General features: G+C 46.4%; 2 protein-coding genes and 1 long non-coding RNA gene across 12 annotated transcripts; 2 read left to right on the top strand and 1 right to left on the bottom strand.

The window, feature by feature from the left end:
• The first annotated feature begins 2,150 nt into the window (after window positions 1-2,150).
• On the top strand, window positions 2,151-11,698 carry CUNH1orf54 (chromosome unknown C1orf54 homolog). Of its 6 annotated transcripts, none has more exons than XM_032267481.1 (7): window positions 2,151-2,607; window positions 2,981-3,045; window positions 4,252-4,332; window positions 5,574-5,632; window positions 6,640-6,750; window positions 10,098-10,199; window positions 11,613-11,686. In XM_032267481.1, the coding sequence occupies exons 2-6, from the start codon at window positions 3,000-3,002 to the stop codon at window positions 10,194-10,196; spliced, it is 396 nt and encodes a 131-aa protein (XP_032123372.1). In that variant the 5' UTR covers window positions 2,151-2,607; window positions 2,981-2,999; the 3' UTR covers window positions 10,197-10,199; window positions 11,613-11,686. The 6 variants fall into 6 exon arrangements, with proteins under 6 accessions (XP_032123372.1, XP_032123373.1, XP_032123374.1 ...); XM_032267482.1 differs by having other exon boundaries at window positions 2,158-2,607; window positions 10,101-10,199; window positions 11,613-11,698; XM_032267478.1 differs by lacking the exon at window positions 2,151-2,607 and adding an exon at window positions 2,722-2,863.
• LOC116542502 lies at window positions 5,533-10,365 on the bottom strand. The gene is made up of 2 exons (XR_004265248.1): window positions 10,283-10,365; window positions 5,533-5,649 (listed from the first exon to the last, which is right to left on the bottom strand). It is a non-coding gene; the product is annotated as an uncharacterized LOC116542502 (long non-coding RNA).
• Window positions 11,699-12,078: 380 nt separating the features above from the next.
• Window positions 12,079-17,546, top strand: CIART (circadian associated repressor of transcription). Of its 5 annotated transcripts, none has more exons than XM_032267470.1 (6): window positions 12,079-12,459; window positions 14,315-14,434; window positions 14,606-14,681; window positions 15,196-15,274; window positions 15,366-15,477; window positions 16,883-17,546. In XM_032267470.1, exons 2-6 carry the CDS (start codon window positions 14,333-14,335, stop codon window positions 17,405-17,407), a joined length of 894 nt encoding a protein of 297 aa, XP_032123361.1. In that variant the 5' UTR covers window positions 12,079-12,459; window positions 14,315-14,332; the 3' UTR covers window positions 17,408-17,546. The 5 variants fall into 5 exon arrangements, with proteins under 5 accessions (XP_032123361.1, XP_032123357.1, XP_032123360.1 ...); XM_032267466.1 differs by lacking the exon at window positions 12,079-12,459 and adding an exon at window positions 13,307-13,414 and having other exon boundaries at window positions 14,009-14,434; XM_032267469.1 differs by lacking the exon at window positions 12,079-12,459 and adding an exon at window positions 13,308-13,414.
• Window positions 17,547-21,843: the final 4,297 nt, after the last annotated feature.

Here is a 21,843-nt window from a genome sequence, read left to right as displayed (position 1 = left end):
ACGCCAATGGAGAATCAGCGCGGGCGGAGCCGTGGGGGCGGGGCTGCTCGACCTGCTGGGAGTTGTAGTCACCTTCTGAGGCCTTGACTTCGTCCCGGGAGTGGCTGGAGCTAAAGTGGGTGGGCCGAGGATGTCGAGACACCGATTCCTGGATTCAGTTGCGCCTCCGTCGCGGTTTCCTTTCGTCACGTTGTGGGGAAATGTAGCAATCCTAGCTCTTCTTTTGCTTTGTTTTGTTTTATTGCATTTTAGGTTTTGGGGTACATGTGAAGAACATGCAAGATTGTTGCATAGGTACACACATGGCAGCGTGATTTGCTGACTTCCTCCCCTTCACCTATATCTGGCATTCCTCCCCATGCTATCTCTCCCCAACTCCTCAACCCCCGCTGTCCCTCCCCTATTTCCCCCCAACAGACCCCAGTGTGTGATGCTCCCCTCCCTGGTCCATGTGTTCTCATTGTTCAACACCCACCTATGAGTGAGAACATGCGATGTTTGATTTTCTGTTCTTGTGTCAGTTTGCTGAGAATGATGGTTTCCAGGTTCATCCATGTCCCTACAAAGGACACAAACTCATCGTTTTTGATGGCTGCATAATATTCCATGGTGTATATGTGCCACATTTTCCCTGTCTGGTCTATCATCGATGGGCATTTGGGTTGGTTCCAGGTCTTTGCTATTGTAAACAGTGCTGCAATGAACATTCGTGTGCATGTGTCCTTATAGTAGAACGATTTATAATCCTTTGGATATATACTCAGTAACGGGATTGCTGGGTCAAATGGAATTTCTATTTCTAGGTCCTTGAGAAATCGCCACACTGTCTTCCACAATGGTTGAACTAATTTACACTCCCATTCTTTTTTTTTTAAAGATGGGGTTTCACCATGTAGGTCAGGCTGGTCTCGAACTTCTGACCTCAGGTGATCCGCCTGCCTCAGCCTCCCAAAGTGCTGGGATTACAGGCGTGAACTACCGCACCCGGCAATCCTAGCTCTTCTTGAAGGGCTGCAGAGGAGGTAGGTTCTGTTTGAATCTAAGGGACAAGTACAAAGAGAGCACAGGATGGGGCGCAGGGAGATAGGGACGGGTATTGTTCTTACTTGAATGAGAGGAAATGGGCTACAGCTGCTGCCTAAGGGATGATTATATTAAAAAGTAGGAGCTCTTTGGACAAACATGGAATACAGTGTATCAATGATGAATCCTTCATCTGTAACGCAAGAGAATCAGAGAGAAGCAAAAGGGGCCTGGAGAGAAGTGTTAGGAAGGCATTTTGAAAGAGTTCGGGAGTTTAAAAGCCATTAGAGCAATGGGGTTGAAGGAAAACGACACCCCCACCCGCCCCAAGTTCCTTTTATGTCATACTTCCTCTATTTATTTTCTGAAAAATGAACCTCAGTGATGCATTTTCCTCAGGCTGGGGAGAGGGGTTGTATATTAGAGTGAATTAAAGTTGGCCGGGTGCGGTGGCTCACCCCTGTAATCTCAGCACTTTCGGAGGCCAAGGCAGGCAATCACTTAGGGTTAGGAGTTTCAGACCAGCCTGGCCAACATGGTGAAACCCCATCTCTGCTAAAAATACAAAAATTAGCTGGGTGTGATGGCACCCACCTGTAATTCCAGGCGGCTGAGGGGTGAGAATAGCTTTTTTTTTTTTTTTTTTTGAGACGGAGTTTCGCTCTTGTTACCCAGGCTGGAGTGCAATGGCGCGATCTCGGCTCACCGCAACCTCCGCCTCCTGAGTTCAGGCAATTCTCCTGCCTCAGCCTCCTGAGTAGCTGGGACTACAGGCACGCGCCACCATGCCCAGCTAATTTTTTGTAGTTTTAGTAGAGACGGGGTTTCACCATGTTGACCAGGATGGTCTCGATCTCTTGACCTCGTGATCCACCCGCCTCGGCCTCCCAAAGTGCTGGGATTACAGGCTTGAGCCACCGCGCCCAGCCTATTTTTTATTTTTAAAAGATGGGATTTCACCATGTTGGTCAGGCTGCTCTTAAACTCCCCACCTCAGGTGATCCGCCCGCCTTGGCCTCCAAAGCGCTTGGATTACAGGTGTGAGCCACCATGCCTGGCCCGGCATTTACTCTTTAAACACTTGTGCTGGTGTTATGTTATTTTCCTTCTGAGAAATTGGAAACCCTTTGTTGCTATTATATTAATAAAGTTGGTGTTTATTTTCTGGTAAAAACAAAACAAACAAACTCTTCTCCTGTAGGACGGAATGAAAGGAATACACCAAGTGACAGAATGTGGGAAGGAGGGTGTGGCAATTGTAGCAGGGAAAGAGACTATCTGCTTTCTCCCTTCTTCCATCCTGCATCCTGGAAGTTGAGAAAGAGGTGAGGTGAGGTCAGTATTACCAGAGAGGAAATAACTGACCGTGGCTGAGAGACTTTTATCTGCAGCCACGCAGCAGGTGCTTTAAGTCAGACAATGATGCGTAAATATTGTTCCTGTACTCCATAGCTCGAAACAGACAGAAGAAACGGACTCTTTCCAGTCTAGAAAAATGCTCACCCCTTCCTCAGAACATTTCCACTGTCATGAAAAGAGACTGTGAGGAAGCCTCAGAGAGAAAGGCAACTCTAGGTGGTGGTGGTAAGTCAGGGACAGTGAGAGGGAGGGTGAGCTTTTTATGAGGCCTTGGAGGAAGGAAGGAAAAGGGGGAGAGGGGAAACTCCTCGGTAGGCTTGTTTTTTATTTTTCTTAGTAGTGGCAGTGGGAGTCCTGAGTGGATCTAATCTAGGGCAGGGGGAGCTCAATAAACATGTTTGCATCAAAACCCACTTTTGCCTGTCAATCTGGGCGCTCTGGCTGGGGACCAGCAGTAACTGGAGATGCAGTCAGCCAGCCAGTAGGCGGGGAGTTCTGCCCCCTGGGAGGAGAAGAGTCGCTTCAGCCTCGGAGGAGGAGGGGGGAGGCGGGGTAAGTTTGGTGGGAAACTCTGTAATTTCCTTTTTTACTTTCACAGCAATAGTTCAGAATCCAGAATGGATGTCCTCTTTGTAGCCATCCTTGCTGTGCCACTTATCCTGGGTAAGTCCACTTCTCTCTCTGAGCTTTTGTGCCAGGTCCTCTACCATAAATGGGGTGGGAGAAAAAAAAAATGAGCTGTGGGTGAGAGATGCATTTCAATGGGGAGTGATAGAGTTTTCTCATTGTGCTAAGGTCCGGTGTGGAGGGCAGAATGGAGATCTGGAAGGCAGAGCCAGGAAAGGGGCAGGAGAGCAGAGTCCCATCACAGAAGGAGGATGGAGCTCCAGACACAAGCAGGCCCTAGCAACACTGAACTCAGTTCTCCATCACCACGGAAGTTGAACAAGATGAGAGGGGCTGAAGCAAGGGTGAAGGAGAGATTCCTAGAAGGTGTCACAGCCTGAAACTAATAGCTAGGGAACCTCCTTTCCGAGAGAATTGTAGAAAAAACCTGCTGTTAGTAAAGACACACAAGTGGGTGACCTTTAGGAGAGTGGAAAACTGGCTGTCTTCAGGGACAGGGTCCCAAGAGTAGCTTGGCTCCTTCCCTCCTTTGTTCCCTGTCTGCCAGGTGTGTCTCACTGTTTCCTTTTCCTCTAGATTCCTGTGTCATTAGCTTGGAGTTGAAGGGAAAGCATTCAGGGAGCTCAGGGAAGTGTTTAGCAGGAGGCCTGGAGTTCTTGATCCAGTCATATCAAAGCCACATATTTTTAGTTCTGGAAGGGAAGAAAAACTAACGGAGATGGGTCATTTAGTCCAGCTGACTCATTTTAAGAAAGCGGATATTAAGTAGATTGTTCAGGGTTATTCTGTTAGCAGTGTTGCTGGAACCAAATCTCAAATCCAAAGCCTAAGGGTGTGTGTTAGTTATTTGCAAGAGACACTGTTAAGAAACGACCTCTCACAAATGCAATAAGATCTGGAGCATATTAAATAGAAGATTTGGTGTGTCTGATTCCTGGTCTCTACTCTTCCCGCCTTCTTTAGGTTTGGTTCTCCCTTTGGGTGTATAGTGTGTGAAGGGGACTGTTTTCTGTTTTAGGAGTTTCTGGATTGAAAGGGCATAGAGTAACAGGCCTCATTACAGATATGGAGCCCAGAAGACTGAGAGGGGCGCAGAGGTGCACAGGCAGGCAGGGAGTCTGACCACTGGAGGGGAGGCAGAAAGAAAGCAAGAAAGCTGGGAGAACTGAGGTCAACTCCAGGTGTCCTTCTGTGGGTAAGGTGTTCCAGATGTCCCTTGACCTGTAGTCCTTGTCCCCATAGGACAAGAATATGATGAAGAAAGACTGGAAGAGGATGAATATTATCAGGTGGCCTATTATTTTACAGTCACCCCCATTTATGGTGAGTCCATGAAAGACTCTTCCCCTTAGCTGACTAGAGAAAGGCTTCAGAATATTTAGTTCTGAGACTGCTCTTCACTTTGCAGCAGAGCTACGGGGTCAGAGAGAAATCTGGCTATGAACAAAACCTATGAAAATTCACGATGGCCTGGGCACGGTGACTCACACCTGTAATCCCAGCATTTGAGAGGCTGAGGCAGGTGGATCACCTGAGGTTTGAGACCTGCCTGGCCAACATTTAGTAGACACAATTTTTGTATCTACTAAAGATACAAAAATTAGCTGGGCGTGGTGGTGCCTGCCTGTAGTCCCAGCTATTCAGGAGGCTGAGGTGGGAGAATTACCTGAACTGGGGAGGAGAAAGTTGTGGTGAGCCAAGATCACGCCAATGCGCTCCACCCTGGGCGACAGAGTGAGACTCCATCTAAAAAAGAAAAAAAAAAGGACTCATTTTGTTATTTATCCAGATAGTGATTTTTAGATAGGAGGATTGCTTGAGCCCAGGAGTTCAAGACTAGCCTGGGTATCAAGTAGAGATATCATACCCTGTCTTTACAGAAAAAAAAAAAAAATTAATTAGCTGGGCATGGTGGCCCATGGATGTAGTCCCAGGAGGCTGAGGCAGGAGGATCACTTGAGCTTAGGAGTTGGAGGTGGCAGTAAGCTATGATTGAGCCAACTGTACTGGTAATAGAGTGAGACCTTGATTCTCAGGGGTCTGAAAAATTTTCAAATTTCAAGTTATTTTAGATATACTTAGATTCAAAATATAAATGCATACATATTCACAACTGTCTTTAACATTACAGCTAAATAAAATTGGATTATACCAATCAGATTTACAACTTGAGTAAGTTAAACTATTCTGAGCAATTTCTTCCCTTTTCTTTTTTTTTTTTTTTTTTGAGAGTGAGTTTCACCCGTTACCCAGGCTGGTGTGCAATGGCTCGATCTTGGCTCACCGCAACCTCCGCCTCCTCCTGCCTCAGCCTCCCGAGTAGCTGGGACTACAGGCCTGCACTGCCACACCCAGCTAATTTTTGTATTTTTAGTAGAGACGGGGTTTCACCGTGTTGACCAGGATGGTCTCGATCTCTTGACCTCGTGATCTACCCGCCTCAGCCTCCCAAAGTGCTGGGATTATAGGTGTGAGCCACCGCGCCCAGCCTTATTCCCTTTTCTTTTCCAGATCTAGAGTTACCTTTTTCTTTTATGACTGCTGATTTTCTTTCTCCTCTGCAGATGACTTTGGTGCAGATTTCACCATTGATTACTCCATGTTTGAGTCAGAGGACAGGCTGGTGAGTGACCTCTACATCTAAGAGGGTTAGGTTAAGTAACAATTAAAAAGAAATTGGCCGGGCACAGTGGCTCATACCTGTAATCCCAGCACTTTGTGAGGCCAAGCGAGTGGATCATTTGGAATCAAGAGTTTGAGACTGGCCTGGCCAACATGGTGAAATGCCATCTCTACGAAAAATACAAAAACATTAGTTGGACATAGTAGTGCATGCCTAAAATCCTAGCTACTTGGAAGGCTAAGGCAGGAGAATCACTTGAATCCAGGAGATGGTGGTTGCAGTGAGCCAAGATCGCACCACTACACTCCAGCCTGGGTGACAGAGCCAGACTCCATCTCAAAAAAAGAGAAAGAAATTGGCCGGGCACAGTGGCTCACGCCTGTAATCCCAGCACTTTGGGAGGCCAAGGCGGGTGGGTCACGAGGTCAAGAGATTGAGACCATCCTGGTCAACAAGGTGAAACCCCGTCTCTACTACAAATACAAAAATTAGCTGGGCATGGTGGCATGTGCCTGTAATCCCAGCTACTCAGGAGGCTGAGGCAGGAGAATTACTTGAACCCAGGAGGCGGAGGTTGCGGTGAGCCAAGATTGTGCCATTGCACTCCAGTCTGGGTAACAACAGCAAAACTCTGTCTCAAAAAAAAAAAAGTGAAAATACCGAAAAGAAAAGATAAAAGAAATGAAACTGGGCAATGTTGAAATGTTTCATGAAGAGAAACCAAGTAGTAGGCCCAAAACAGATTTGTTAACCTTATCTGGGGAGGAGAAAAAAGCTAAAACTTTATAAATTGTCCTCAGTAAGTTTGCTACGACACTGAGAGGGGCATCAAGGGACTTCTAAATGAGACGGGTACAAATCTATGCAAGCGTAGGGAGGGGGAATACCTGAGCTTGTTTTTGGGCTGGGCGGAGGTGGGGAAGGGGAGAACTTTAAATAGAGAATCTTTGAAGATGGTGGACGGAGAAAATGCTAACTCTGTGTTTCCCAAATCCCACTGAGGGTAGAACAGTTTGAATAAGGACATAACGGAAGCAGTAGGGACTACCATTCATCTTCAAACAGCACGTACAGACCATCAGAAGCCTGTAACTGTGAAACCAGTAACAACGGAACCAGTGAGTTGATTGGGGATTGGAGGCTGGGGGGAGACAGGACATCCCTAGTGATGTGCAGTAAATAGAGGGCTGCAATACCAGGCTTTTGAGGATAGGGAAACCAAACAATTAGTACTTCAGTGCAGGTATGCATCTCAACTTGGCCATATTTCACTGAGATTTAATACTAACCCTGTATACAGAACACTGGGGAGATATGGTACAGTTAAATTTCAGTTCAGTAGTATTCAATACCTATGTAATCTATGCCTAAGGCTGTTAAAGGTTGCTTATGCTGATAAAAAAGAAATCTATGATGTTATTGTCCTCAAGGAATTTATAAAATTGCATTTACAAAATACTTAGAACAAAATGAAAAGGTATGTTACAATGTTAAATTGTATATATATTTGAAAGCAGAAGACATTGGCAGTACTTTAGCCGGTGTAAGGAGAGAGATTAGTACAGGATAGAGCTGTATGAAAAGCTTTCAGGAGGCATTTGTGCCTGAGATACACCCTGGAGAATAGGTGAGCTTTTGATTGGTGGGTAGTTATGAAAGGATAAAAGCAATTAGGAAGAATCGTTATTCCAAGAGTGAAAGAGGCCAGGTACGATGGCTCACACCTTTAATCCCAGCACTTGGGGAGGCTGAGGTGGCCAGATCACTTGAAGTCAGCAGTTCAAGACTACTTCAGTGGCCAAGATGGTGATTGTTGGCCCATCTCTACTAAAAATACAAAAGTTAGTGAACTGTGGTGCTACGTGCCTGTAATCCCAGCTACTCAGGAGGCCGAGGCATGAAAATCGCCTGAACCTGGGAAGCGGAGGTTGCAGTGAGTCAAGATCACTCCACTGCACTTCAGCCTGGGCAACAGAGCAAGATTCCACATCTTAAAAAAAAAAAAAGAGTGAAAGACCTACACAGGAGGGGGAATAGAACAAGCATAGTACGTTTAAGGAATAGAGTATGATTGAAGGAAAGGGTATATGGACGGGAACAGTGGTAATTAAGAAAATATAAAATTTACAAGGCTCCTAATATTTGCTTGGTAATTTCACATGTGGCAACATAGAGCCAAATTTCAGAGTGTCTCAAGTGTCATGCTAAAGTTTGGACTCATAATCAATAAGGAGCCTAGTAAGGTCTTCCTTATGGTAAAAACATGATGAAAACTGTTCTTCTAGATAAACCAGCCGGGTGTGGTGGCTCATGCCTATAATCCCAGCACTTTGGAGGCTGAGGCAGGCGGATCACCTGAGGTTGGGAGTTCGAGACCAGCCTGACCAACATGGAGAAATCCTGGCTCTACTAAAAATACAAAATTAGCTGCACGTGGTGGCCCACGCCTGTAATCCCAGCTACTCGGGGGGCTGAGGCAGGAGAATTGCTTGAATCCAGGATGTGGAGGTTGCGGTGAGCTGAGATTGTGCCATTGCACTCCAGCCTGGATAACAAGCAAAACTCCGCCTCAAAAAAAAAAAAAGAAAAGAAAAACCACTCATCAGGTTGTATGCAGGATGTAAATAATTTAGTGGAGAGCAATTATGAGATTTGCGTTGTTCCAGAAACAATCTGGACTCTGGAAGTGGCATTATGAATGGAGAGGAGAAAAATAAGAAATATTTTGAAGAAAATACCTTCCTTAAGTGATAATTTTATATGAGGTATAAATGAGAGAGTTAAATAACTCATAGGTTTTAAACATGGATGTCTGGGAAAATGATTGACCAAAATAGGAACCATGGGACGCCAGAGTAGTTTAGGACATAAGTTTTATTAATTTGGTAGTGACCAAGCTGAGTTTATGGTGAAAATCCTATGAGTGTGTCCTAAAGGTCACTGAACTAGATCAGGGCTAGAGTTCTAAGTGCAAAGTCACAGTTATGAAAGTAAATGAGCTCAACAGAGCCAGTACACACCAGCTCAGAAGGCCAGTGACTATGCCTGCAGTGAGTGGGAGGAGGAGGAATTAGTGAATGGAAAGGAGAAGGATTTGACTGGAGAAGTAGGCAGATAGCCAAGTTTGTATTACAGAGTCTAGAAAAGAAAGTTTAATATAAGCGACCAAAAGCTACCAAGAGGCCAAGAAGAAGGAGGTCACTAGTAACTGTCAGGAAGGTAGTTTTAATTGAGTGCTTGGAGAAAAGCTAGATTTTTGTAGAGTTAAAAAGGGTGCACGTCACGAGGAAAGGGAGGTGAGTATAGACCAACCACCTAGAAAAGCTGGTAATGAAAAAGGCCGGGCGTGTTGGCTCACGCCTGTAATCCCAGCACTTTGGGAGGCCGAGGCGGGCGGATCACGAGGTCAGGAGATCGAGACCATCCTGGCTAACACGGTGAAACCCCATCTCTACTAAAAATACAAAAAAATTAGCCAGGTGTGGTGGTGGGCGCCTGTAGTCCCAGCTACTCAGGAGGCTGAGGCAGGAGAATCGCTTGAACCCGGGAGGCAGAGGCTGCAGTAAACTGAGATCGCACCACTGCACTCAAGCCTGGGTCACAGAGCAAGACTCTGTCTCAAAAAAAAAAAAAAAATCTGGTAATGAAAAAGCGAAGCAACAGCTGGAAAGGGAAATAGGACCAAAGAGCAACCTGCACATAGTTGAGCACAGATGAGAGAAGCCGGTAAGAGTGGAAAGTGAAAGATCAACAATAAGAGGAGGTAAATTTTTTTAAAGTATATAGTAGGCCAGGCATGGTGGCTCACACCTGTAATCCCAGCACTTTGGGAAGCTAAGGCAGGTGGATCACCTGAAGTCAGGAGTTTGAGACCAGCCTGGCCAACATGGCAAAACCCCATCTCTGCTAAAAATACAAATATTAGCCAGGCGTGGTAATGGGCACCTGTAATCCCAGCTACTCAGGAGGCTAAGGCAGGAGAATTGCTTGAACCCAGGAGGTGGAGGTAAAAGCAAGTGGAGATCACACCACTGCACTTCAGCCTGGCGACAGAAGAAGACTGTCTCAAAAAAATGGTAATAAACAAACAAATAAATAAATAAATAAAGTATATGGTAGACTCCCTTTAGATTGTAAATTCCTTGAGGTCAAGAATCTTGTCTTATTCATATTTATGTCCCTCCCTATAGCACCTAGCACAGTGACTAGCATAGTATCATGTGCATAATAGATACAAAATAGAAATAACTGAATTGAATTGGCCTCCCTGGTGTGGTCAGGGATGGCTGAAAAACACAGAAGAAAGGACTCCTTACAGTGATGGGGAGGGATGGATCTTTCTCTAAAGCCCAAAGGAAAGGGAGACAGAGGTTATTGTAAAGAAGTGGCAGTCCTTTCGGAGGGGGACAGAGAAGTGGTAGGAGGAATGATACCAGCCTACTGTTTTGGGATGTCTGTATTTTAGCAGAGTCCAGATCTGAACGATGCTGTGTCCAGTTTGCAGAGTCCTATTCCCCTCCTCCTGTCCTGTGCCCTTGTTCAGGCGGGGATGTATTTCATGTAGAAGGTAAGAGTGCAGCCACTGGCTTTGGGGAAGTCTGTGAAATAATTTCTTTTTAACTTCCCACACTAAACCAAAGCAATTCTTACCAGTATCGCTGGCTAGTGTTTCCAGCCTGGTCAATTATCATCTCCAGAAGGAAGAGATTCAGGCATAGTGGCTAATCCCTAAAATCCCAGCACTTTGGGAGGCTAAGGTGGGAGGATCACTTGAGCCAAGGAGTTCCAGACCAGGCTGAGCAACATAGTCTGAGACCAAGCTGAGCAACATAGTGAGACCTTGTCTCTACAAAAAATTTAAAAATAAATAACTCACTCTTCTACAAGAGGTTAAAAAAAATTAAAAATAAAAATTCGTTGGGTATGGTAGCACATGCCTGCAGTCCCAGCTACTGGGAAGTATGGGGTGGAAGGATCCCTTGAGCCCAGGAAGTGGAGGCTGCAGAGAGCCATGATCTGGCCACTGTACTACTGTCACTGGGCAACAGACTGAGACTCTGTCTCAAAAAAATAACAAGATGAAAGAAGAGGAATCACATTTAGAAAAATCTTTTTTTTTTTTTTTTTTTTTTGAGATGGAGTTTCACTCTTGTTACCCAGGCTGGAGTGCAATGGCGCGATCTCGGCTCACCTTTTTTTTTCCTGGGTTCAGGCAATTCTCCTGCCTCAGCCTCCTGAGTAGCTGGGATTACAGGCACGCGCCACCATGCCCAGCTAATGTTTTGTATTTTTAGTAAAGACGGGGTTTCACCATGTTGACCAGGATGGTTTCGATCTCTTGACCCCGTGATCCACCCGCCTCGGCCTCCCAAAGTGCTGGGATTACAGGCTTGAGCCACCGCGCCCGGCCAGAAAAATCTTATTCAGTCTTAAAAAAGTTTAGGAGATGCTGAAGTAGACTTTTGTGATGAGTTAATAATTTTTCTGAACTAAGAGGACTTCAGGATCTCCTAGAGCAGAGGCAGGTAGATGAAGGGGTGAGGGAAATACCTCTCCAGGCTTCCGAAATGTCTGGAACAATCAAAGCTAGTTCCAGCCTGGCCATGTTTCAAGTCACGGCGAGTATCAGAGGGCAAAATGGGTGGGTCCTACAACCTGGTAGAGTCAAGAGGCAAAGTTCAGAGGCAGAAGGGGTGGCGGTTCTCTGATATGTATGGCAGGGTGCGGGGAGAGAAGGGAAGAGAAACCTTTATTATAGGGTAAGAAGTTTTAAATTCAGAATTCTAAATAACCATCGAGCATAAAGAGATTCAGCAGGAGGTAAAAGGACTGTGGAGGAGGGGGGTACAAACGCATCTTTCCCAGGAGTTATCACAGAGCAATCCCAGCTCAGAATATCTAGGGAGTTTCCATAGAGGTGGGAGGTATGAGGGGTTTCCGGGTCTCCTGATTTTTTTTTTTTTTTTTTTTTTTTTTTTAGGTGGGAGAAGCCTGCTGTGACTCTCTGGCTGGGAGTTTGGCAAGAGGAAATTGGAAGATAAAATAAATGATAAAATAATCTGGTTACTGTCCGCTCCTTCATGAATGTCTGTTGTAAAGTCACAACTCAAGAGAGCACCAGGATTTAGAGACCGCAAGTGTAGACTGGAAGGAGAGTTGGGAGATAATAGAATTAGAGGACATTATGGACTGTGAATAAACCTGCAGTTTGGGGAAGACTGGAGGGCACCCACAGACAGCAGGTTTATTCGAAGTCCACATTGCTAATTCTGTTGTTTTATTTGATTAAATATGGTGTTGAAACAGTGTGCTTGGGGAAACGGGATTGCGGTTTATTTAGAATCTTTTTTTTTATAAGAATAAGCCCATTGTTAAAACATAATGTAAAATATCAAAAACTACTTAGAATATATTTAAAATATTCACACCTACCCACCCCCACCCACACCTCTGTCCAACAATGCGCCTTTTGCAGCAGTTGGTAATTATGGCAGGGACAAACTCACTTAAAATTTTTAATTCTCTATCCTCCGGACCCTAATCAGAATTGGGCTGCCCCCTTGCGGTCTCTCCGACATCCTATTTTCAACCAGCTCACCGTCCTTGTGCCCTGCTCTCCTCTCCATTGTACTCAAAATGCAAGGCGCAGCGACAGTAGTAACGTCCCATTTACTTCTGAGACTCTCTAAACTCTGGACTTGCCTCCCTCCCCTCCTTCAAAGTCTTCGGAATCTCCTCCAGGGGACAGATGAAGGCACTGAAGCTGAACAAAGCCATAACCTAGGAGATCAAGGACCTACCCCGCTGTTTCCCATGCTTGGAATCAGATAATTCAGGACGCCGGGCCGGAGAAGCCTGGACAAAAAAGTCAGGAAAAACTGAGTTTCGTTTTGACCTCTAGCGTCGTGGCGGGCTGGCATCTGAGCTGGTAACGTGCGTGGTACGTTATGTAAGAAAAGGGCTAGAGGAGCCGCCCCAGCGGGAGCCAGAGAGGACGCGGTGTTCTCGGCCGCAATCCCCACCCTCCTCACCCAGCAGGGCAGGAGGCACCCAACGTGGAGGAGAAAGGGGTGGGGGAGGTGAAACGGAGACCGGAGAGTCACGAGGGCCAGGCCGCCAAGAGAGGGAGAATATACCGCGTCACACACCTGCATTCTCTAACACACGTTGCAGACACAAATCACTGATGGTTTCCACGTGCTGCGACCGTGAGCGGAGGTGCTCAAAGAGGGGGCAGATGAGTTAGTTCCTGAGACGGAACCGGGGGCGGGGGGGGGGGGGGGGGGGCGTCCCACGTCCGGAGACGCACGGCTTCAGTAGCGCAACCAATCTCGGAACACTCGAGCCGCGCGTTTCCAGCGCATCACCATCCTATTTAAGGCCACCGGCTCCGCCCTTTTCCTCCCCTCCCTTCTTTTCCACTCTTTTTTCCATCCTCCTCCTTTTCTCACCACCGGGTCCTCTCCGGGAGCCGCATGTAGGGGCGGAGCACGAAACGCTTCCCTTCCAGCCAATCATCACCTGGCTGCCTCTCTATTGGCTGAGCCCCTTTGTACTGTAGCAAATGGGCCGTGGACTTCAGTAACGAGAGTCACGTGTTACCGGCGATGCAACCAATGAGGGAGCGAGATCTGTGTACGCAGGGGGAGGCACGTGCCGGGCTGCACGTGTCTGGGAGGGGGAAGGGGCGGGGCCCACTGAGAGAGGCGGAGGTGGGTTGCCAGACTGGGAGAGCCGGAGAAGGAGCTGGAGACCGAGCCTGGGCTGAGCAGGCTGACACAGGTAAGGAGATTCGGAGGAAAAAGCAAGCTGTTGGGGAGGATTGGACCCAGAGGGAGTGGGTTTGGGGGCTGAATGCAGATCTTGGTATTGCAAGGGTTTGCATCACGTGGCAGGCGAGAGCCCAGAGAGACCGGCGCAGGGATCCTGATCTCCAAACCTTGGGAGACGGCAGGAGGCCAGTCTGTGGGGGCGGTTCCTGTAGGGTCACTAGGTGGGTTCGCGTGCTCAGATTGACCGCTTGTGGGTGGCATGGCCTCAGGTGGAGAGGCTTGCTGCGGACTCAGGCGGGCAAACAGCCCTGGCGAACAGCGGGCCGAGGGGAGGGTGTCTTTCAAGTCAGGTATTTACTCTGAACGGAGGGTGAAAAGAACGGAGGCTGCGTCAGGCTGAGAGCTGCTCTGCCGAGGCCAGAGTGGGAATCCCAGGTTCTTAATGGACGGGGGTGGGGGTGGAAATGTCTTTTTCTTTTGTCTCTGAGACAGGTAATATTGGGGAGGGGGAGAACAAGTGTTATCCCACGCAGTACACCCCAATCTCCCAGTCCATTTCCTAATCCTAAACTCCGGTTTCAAACTCCCTCGCTTTGCTCTTCAGTTGCAGGTTCCGATCTTTGGGTACTCCAGGAGCTGCTCTCCAGCCCCTGCTTCTGGACCTATGGATTCTCCATCTAGTGTTTCTTCCTATTCCTCCTACTCTCTCTCTTCGTCTTTTCCCACCTCCCCAGTGAACAGTGACTTTGGCTTCCCCTCTGATAGTGAGAGGGAGGACAAGGGGGCCCATGGAACCAGGCCAGACACTGTTGGGCAGAGGGGAGGTTCACGGCCCAGCCCAGGTCCTATCCGCTGCAGGCATCGATCAAAAGTTTCCAGTAACCAACATACACCATCTCATCCGGAACAGCGAGGCTCAGCTTCTCCTATGGCAGGATCTGGGGCGAAAAGAACAAGAGATGGTGAATTGGAGACCAGTCTAAACATCCAAGGTTGTACCACAGAGGGAGACCTGCTGTTTGCCCAGAAGGTAAGAGAAAGCAGGTGAAAGGAGACTCTCCTGGAGTGGCTTAGCACCCAGCCGGTTGGTAAGGACTCTATGAGGACAGTAATGACTCCCAGATTTGGAAGTGAAGTTAGAGCCACTGGTGGTGTATGCAGCTCTGAGTCTTCTCATAGCATCTGTCCTGTTTTCCTACAGTGTAAAGAACTCCAAGGATTTATACCTCCTCTCACAGACCTTCTCAATGGGCTGAAGATGGGTCGTTTTGAGAGAGGTAATCTCATTAGTTGCGTTCATTTGGGCTAGGTTCATTTCTCTTTCTCTTTTCTTCTTTTGACATGTATTTCTCTTAAGTTCTTGTTTGGGGCCTGTATTACTCCTTTTTTGCTACGATGACTAAATTTTTTTTTCTTGATACGGAGTTTTGCTCTTGTTGCCCAGGCTAGAGTGCAGTGGCGTGATCTTGGTTCACTGCAACTTTCGCCTCCTGGGTTCAAGTGATTCTTCCGCCTCATCCTCCCAAGTCGCTGGGATTACAGGCGCCCACCACCACACCCAGCTAATTTTTATCTTTAGTAGAGACTGGCCAGGCTGGTCTTTTGAACTCCTGACCTCAGGTGATCCACCTGCCTTGGCCTCCCAAAGTGCTGGGATTACAGGTGTGAGCCACCACACCTGGCCCCACTTAATTTTTTTAGATCAATCTATTTAAACCCCCTTCCGTCCTTCCTTTACCTGACTACATGCTTGAATCTCAATCCTTAATCTCTCTCTGTCCCTGTCCCCAGGATTAAGCAGTTTTCAGCAGAGTGTGGCAATGGACAGGATCCAGCGTATTGTAGGTGTTCTGCAGAAGCCACAGATGGGGTAAGTCCCCTGGTTCTTTCTTTGGGTCTTCTTAAAAAATGAGATTTCTCCAACCCTGTTGTTTTTTTTTTAAACAATGTCATTTTCACAGGGAACGTTATCTAGGAACCTTGCTACAGGTAGAAGGAATGTTAAAGACTTGGTTTCCTCATATAGCTGCCCAGAAGTCATCATTGGGTGGTGGCAAGCATCAGCTGACCAAGGTAAGAACTTAAGAACATGAGAAAGAGGTGGGAAGGTAGCCAAGGAAATGAAATGTGCATGCAGAAATGGGCTTCTTTTGCCATTTTCTTCTGAATGTTTTCTAAGTTTGTTTTCGGGGAAGGGAATTCCTAAACTTTCTGCATTGTTTTGATTCCTACACGTTTGTTGTTGTTGTTCTGTTTTGTTTGGATCACTGGGAAGAACTCCATGAAGTTTAATCCTATCCCTCATGCCACAGCTTATCTGCTTTCTGCCAGGTAAAGGCTTTTTACCTGGCCAAATGATTCATGTGGGAAGATGCCTCAGCTTCTCTCTGCAAACGCTTTTTTCCCTACTGCCCTCAAACCCTTCCCCTCTCCTTCTTTTCATTTCTGCCTAAGTATCCTTGTGCCAAAACCTTTGAAAGGTTTTGCGTCTACACTGAGTTTCAAGGACTGGTTGTGAGAAGTACATCACTGGAAGTGGGGGAGGGAGACACCCATAGCAGCAATGTTGATAGTTTTAGACCTGGTATAGAAGTGACCTATTTTCTGTCCTCAAAGAATAGGGTATGTAAAGGGCATTCAAATGATGGAGAAGGAGAGTCTCCTGTAGATAATCACCAGTCCTAATTTTCAATCAGCCATGGTTCTTATTGCTGTGAATAATCTATTAAAAAATCAGTAGGCCAGACACAGTGGCTTACGCCTGTAATCCTAGCACTTTGGGAGGCCAAGGCAGGAGGATTGGTTGAGCCCAGGAGTTTGAGACTAGCCTGGCAACATGGTGAAACCCAGTCTCTACAAAAAATACAAAAAGTAAACGGGCATGGTGGCGTGTGCCTGTAGTGCCAGCTACTCAGGATGCTGAGGTGGGAGGATCTCTTGAGCTTGGGAGGTCAAGGCTACAGTAAGCCATGATTGTGCTGCGTCACTCCAGCCTGGTTGGCAGAGTGAGACCCTATCTCAAATATAAAATTAAAAAAAGCAGGATCTTGCCTGAATATTAATTTATACTTCTTAAATAACTCGCCATAGACTATTAATAGACTATTATAATTTAAATGCAGAATTTGGGAAATGATTTCAATTAAAAATGGACTTCTTTTTAAAGAAATTCTAAAAAGAACTATTTTATAAATAGTGAGAACCTATGGGACTGTTTGTTTTTAGTTCATCTCTGGATATCCAGTTTCTAATATAGTATGTGGCCCATAGTAGGCCATTCATTTTTTGAATAAATGAAAGTATAAGTTGGTTACTAAAACTTTTACTTAACCATGGCCTGGCAAGATCATATCTGTTGCATAAAATGAGATACGTTTGCATTGCAAACTGAGTTCCCGAGGAATGCAAAGATTTAAGTAACCAGATGGAGCTAATCTGAAAGCTTTCTCCATTTTTTTCTCATTTCTCCCCTCCGTAGCATTTTCCAGCCCACCACAATGATTCAGCTGCTTCCTCTCCTGCATATCCTGTGGAAAAGATGGACCAGACACAGCTAGGACATCTAGCTTTGAAACCAAAGCAGCCTTGGCACCTTACAGAATGGCCAGCCATGAACCTCACCTGGATCCACACCACTCCAATTTGCAACCCCCCTCTCAGCTCCCCCGGTACTGTCTCCTTTAGCCATGGTCCTTTAGGCACTGGAACCGGCATTGGTGTCATTCTTTTCCTCCAGCATGGAGTGCAACCCTTCACCCACTCTGCCCCAACCACTCCAGTCCCACCTGCTACAGCATCTCCTGTCATCTCTGGTGATCCTATGAAACTGTCTGGAGAGGGGCCTCGTTGCTATAGTTTGCCAGTAACTCTGCCATCAGACTGGAGCTATACCCTGTCCCCTCCCAGTCTATCCACCTTGGCCAAAAAGACGACCACAGGACAACGGGAACAGCAGAGAAGCCATCCTGCAGTTGCTCCTGATGTTCATCTTCTCAACCCCTAGCCCAGGGCATGTAGCTGTCCACTGTGATTTGTCATTTGTGTAAATATTCATGTATATATGTATTTTTACTTTTAATGTGTGCATTTGTGTTGAGGGAAGATAAATCCTTCCTGATTAAAGACTTTTTTTTATACCTAAACAGTTTGCTGATTGGGGGAAATTGAAAACCTGTCTGCCTCCGCCGGGCACGGTGGTGCATGCCTGTAGTCCCAGCTACAAAGGAGGCTGAGGTGGGAGAATCGCTTGAGCCCAGGAATTCTGGGCTCTGGTGCGCTATGCCAATTGGGTGTCCGCACTAAGTTCAGCATCAGTATGGTGACCTCCCGGGAGCGGGGGACCACCAGGTTGCCTAAGGAGGAGTGAACCAACCCAGGTCGAAAACAGAGCTGGTCAAAACTCCCGTGCTGATCAGTAGTGGGATCTCGCCTGAGAATAGCCGCTGCACCTCAGCCTGGGCAACATAGGGAGACCCTGTCTCTTCGGGGAAAAAAAAAAAAAAAAAAAAAAAAAACTATCTGCCTCCAAAACCAATCCTTATCCTGTGAGCCGCAGAAAAGTAGAAAAGGAATGGGGATGTCTGTGAACATGAGCTCTACCAAATTAGGGTCTGGATGACAATATGAGCCTTGTGGGACAAGGGGACTCTGCTGCTGTTTTTCTATGGAAGATCCTTGAAACAGTTACAGGGTTCAGAGTTGGGTTTATGGCGGGGTGGGAGGGCTTGTTTTTTGAGATGCAGTCTCACTGTGTTGCCCAAGCTGGAGCACAGTGATGCAATCTCAGCTCACTGCAACTGCAACCTCTGCCTCCGGGTTCTAAGTGATTCTCAGGCCACAGCCTCCTGAGTAGCTGGGGTTACAGGCACACACCACCATGCCCGGCTAATTTTTGTATTTTTGGAGAGATGGGGTTTCACTGCATGTTGGCCAGACTGGTCTTGAACTCCTAACCTCAAGGGGTCTGCCTGCCTTGGCCTCCCAAAGTGCTAGGATTATAGGCTTGAGCCACCACACCCGGCCAGGTTTATGTTTTCATTCAGGCTCAGAAACTAGTACCTTTCCCTTTGTTTTCACACCTTTGTAATCTTCCAGCTGGCCCAGACTTGCAGGTTCTTCTGCTCCCGGCTAGTTCTTTGCTTTGATGGAAACTATTGATGCCTGTGGTAAACGCATATATAGGTTGCTGCTGCCAGAGGAGGAACACAAGAGCCAAATCAGCCACTGTGGTTGCCAGTTTTTTGTTTTTTGTTTTCTTGAGACAGAGTCTCGCTCTGTTGCCAGGCACCAGGCTGAAGTGCAGTGGCACAATCTCGGCTCACTGCAATCTCCGCCTCCTGGGTTCAAGCAATTCTCCTGCCTCAGCCTCCCAAGTAGCTAGGACTACAGGCACATGTCACCAAGCCCAGCTAATTTGTGTATTTTCAGTAGAGACGGGGTTTCACCATGTTGGCCAGGATGGTCTCGATCTCTTGACCTTGTGATCCACCCACCTCGGCCTCCCAAAGTGCTGGGATTACAGGCATGAGCCACCGCGTCTGGTGGTTGCCAGTTTTAAAAAGGAAAGGGCACCCCAGAATTGTCAGACTTGGGAACACCTCAAGACACTAGGCTTCATACTTATTCAAAAAGCTGCAGCTAGGGTGCATGCAGTGGCTCATGCCTGTAATCCCAGCATTTTGGGGGGTTAAGGTGGGCAGATCACTTGTGGTTAGGAGTTTGAGACCAGCCTGGCCAACATGGTGAAACCCTGTCTCTACTAAAAATACAAAAAAATGACTGGGTGTGGTGGTGGGTGCCTGTAATCCAAGCTACTTGGTAGGCTGAGGCAGGAGAATTACTTGAACCCGGGAGGTGGAGGTTGCCAGTGAGCCATGATCATGCCACTGCACTCTAGCCTGGGTGACAGAGTGACTCCGTCCCAAAAAAAAAAAAAAAAAAAGCTGCAGGTGCTAGATATATGCTAGACTAAGGAAGAACTCAGTGTTAGAAGGAGGCGAAAAAAAAGGAGGCAGAAATGAAGTCCATGAATGGATCTGTAACTACCCTTCTTTGTATATTACTCTTTTTCCGATTTGTCTCACTTTCCACCAAACCATTTCCTCTCCCACCCCAATCCTTTGTAGGGCATCAGGCTTCTCTGTCAACTTAGTCATTGCTTATTGACTCTTTAGCGTGTTTCTTGTAGCTAGTTACATGTCTTTCCCTCATTTCTCAAGTTTTCTGTTCTCTGAATAATTGCCTCGCCTTATTTGTTAGAGAATATGACCTCCTTTTAAAGGCAAACGTATCCATTTGTGCTTTTGATTACCTTCACCTCTGGAACTTTTGCTGTGTCACATATCCCCACTTTATCTTGTAACTTCAGTTTGTCCCAGGAATAATTATTTGTCCAAGTATCACAAGTAGGATCAGACCAGAGTGGTGGCAATGAAATAGTTTGATCACAAATATGATCAGATCATTCCTCCTTGAGAACATCTCTTAAGGCTGATTGTCCTCTTCTTTTCTCCATAATTCTTGACAATGTAGTCTATACTACTCGTTCTGGTTCCTTTCTGCCACTCAATCCTTAACCCCTTGCAGCCTAGCTTCTGATGCTTTCACTTTGTTGCACCCTCCAAAGTCACTAATGAGCACACAGAACCAGTATTATAATCTAACTTCTACCTAATCAACAGTGAAGCCCTTTACAAAGGCTATGTGCATTATGGTCTCTGTATCATTTGACACCTGATGGTACCTACTGAAACTCTCTGCCCTGAGATCGCATGACAGCACACTATCCTAATCCTCCTCTTATCTATCTGGCAGCAATGTCTAAGCCTCGTAAGGGCCCCACTTGAACCTACGCCAAAATGGGTGTTCCCCTAGGCTCAGGCCTTGACTCTTTTCTCTGATTACATTCTTTCGTGGCTTTAATTATTGCTTCAACCTAGAAGACTGCTACAGCTTTATCTCTACTCCCAACTTTTCCCCTGAGATGGCATACTGAGTGTTTAAATTTCTGTTGGACAGTTTTATTTACATATTGCTGATACTTAAACATTATTGAAACTTTCAGTGTTTTAGAGCCAAGACATGCCTCTTGGCTGGTGCGGTGGCTCACACCTGTAATCCCATGCCTGAGGCAGGTGGATCACTTGAGGTCAGGAGTTCAAGACCAGCTTGGCCAACATGGCGAAACCCCATCTCTACTAAAAATACAAAAATTAGCTAGGTGTGGTGGTGCAATCTGTAATCCCAGCTACTCAGGAGGCTGATGCACCAGAATTGCTTGAACCCAGAAGGCAGAGGTGTCAGTGAGCCAAGATTCGCCACTACCTGGGTAACAGAGTGAGACTCCCTCTCAAAGAAAAAAAAAGAAATGTCTCTTGTATATCCAGTTCAACTCGACCTCCTCATTTGATACACAAAGAATCTTAGCAGACTTGTCCAGGCCCACACAATGTGTGGAACAGAACTTGGTTTCCAGTCTGGTGTGTTTTCCAGTAATCACCAATCAAATTATTCTTTCCTGTAAACATGTCCTTCTGCTCCCACTTTTTTCTTTCTTTTTTTTCTTTTTTTTTGAGACAGAGTCTCACCATGTCTGGGCTGGAGTGCCATGACACGATCTTGGCTCACTGCAACCTCCGCCTCCCAGGTTCAAACGATTCTCCTGCCTCAGCCTCCCTAGTAGCTGGATTACACACACCTGCCACCATGCCCAGCTATTTTTTGTATTTTTAGTAGAGGCAGGTTTCACCGTGTTGGCCAGGCTGGTCTCAAACTCCCGACCTCAAGTGATCCACCCGTCCTGGCTTCCAAAGTGCTGGGATTACAGGCGTGAGCCACCATGCCCAGCCAGGTACCACTTTTTACAGTCTCCTCTTCTGCTAGTGCTACCTGTGGTATCACTAGGTACCGTAGTTTTTTTTTTTTTCTTTTTTCTTTTTTTTTTTTTTCTGGATAACTGGGGTTAAAACTTGGTGTCATCTGGTCACCAAATCTTTTTTATTCTTTATTTGGAATATCTCTTAAAATTCATTTCTTCCTATCCGTTCCATTGCCACCACTCTGATCTTGACTTCACTGTACCAATATAGTCTCTCTTACCTCTAATCCCTTCTCACTGATAACCAAGTTAATTTTCCTAGAACAGTGATTTGCATATCATTCCCTATTCAACTTTGTCAATGGCTCCCCAGTGCTTTGAGAAGAAAGTCCAATATCTTTGGTCACAGTCTCTATTTTTCCTTGTGTTCCCCCACATGATTCCTCTTTTGTTTTTTTTTTTTTTTTTTTTTTTTTACTCCTGAACACTACAACTTTTTGCCCTTAAGGTCTTCATGCTGTTCACCTTGCCCAACCTTTCCAGTTTCTGTTACCTAAACCCTGCCCCCTTTCAATGACCGACTCAAGTCAATCTCTATCATTCTTTCTGTTAAACATGATATA

The sequence above is a fragment of the Sapajus apella genome, unplaced genomic scaffold (genome assembly GCF_009761245.1).
Source record: "Sapajus apella isolate SASKATOON/1434 unplaced genomic scaffold, GSC_monkey_1.0 scaffold169, whole genome shotgun sequence".
NCBI classification, from domain to species: domain Eukaryota; kingdom Metazoa; phylum Chordata; class Mammalia; order Primates; family Cebidae; genus Sapajus; species Sapajus apella.
The sequence above is the reverse complement of the archived record's forward strand: the minus strand, read 5'-3'. Positions and strand labels throughout refer to the sequence as shown.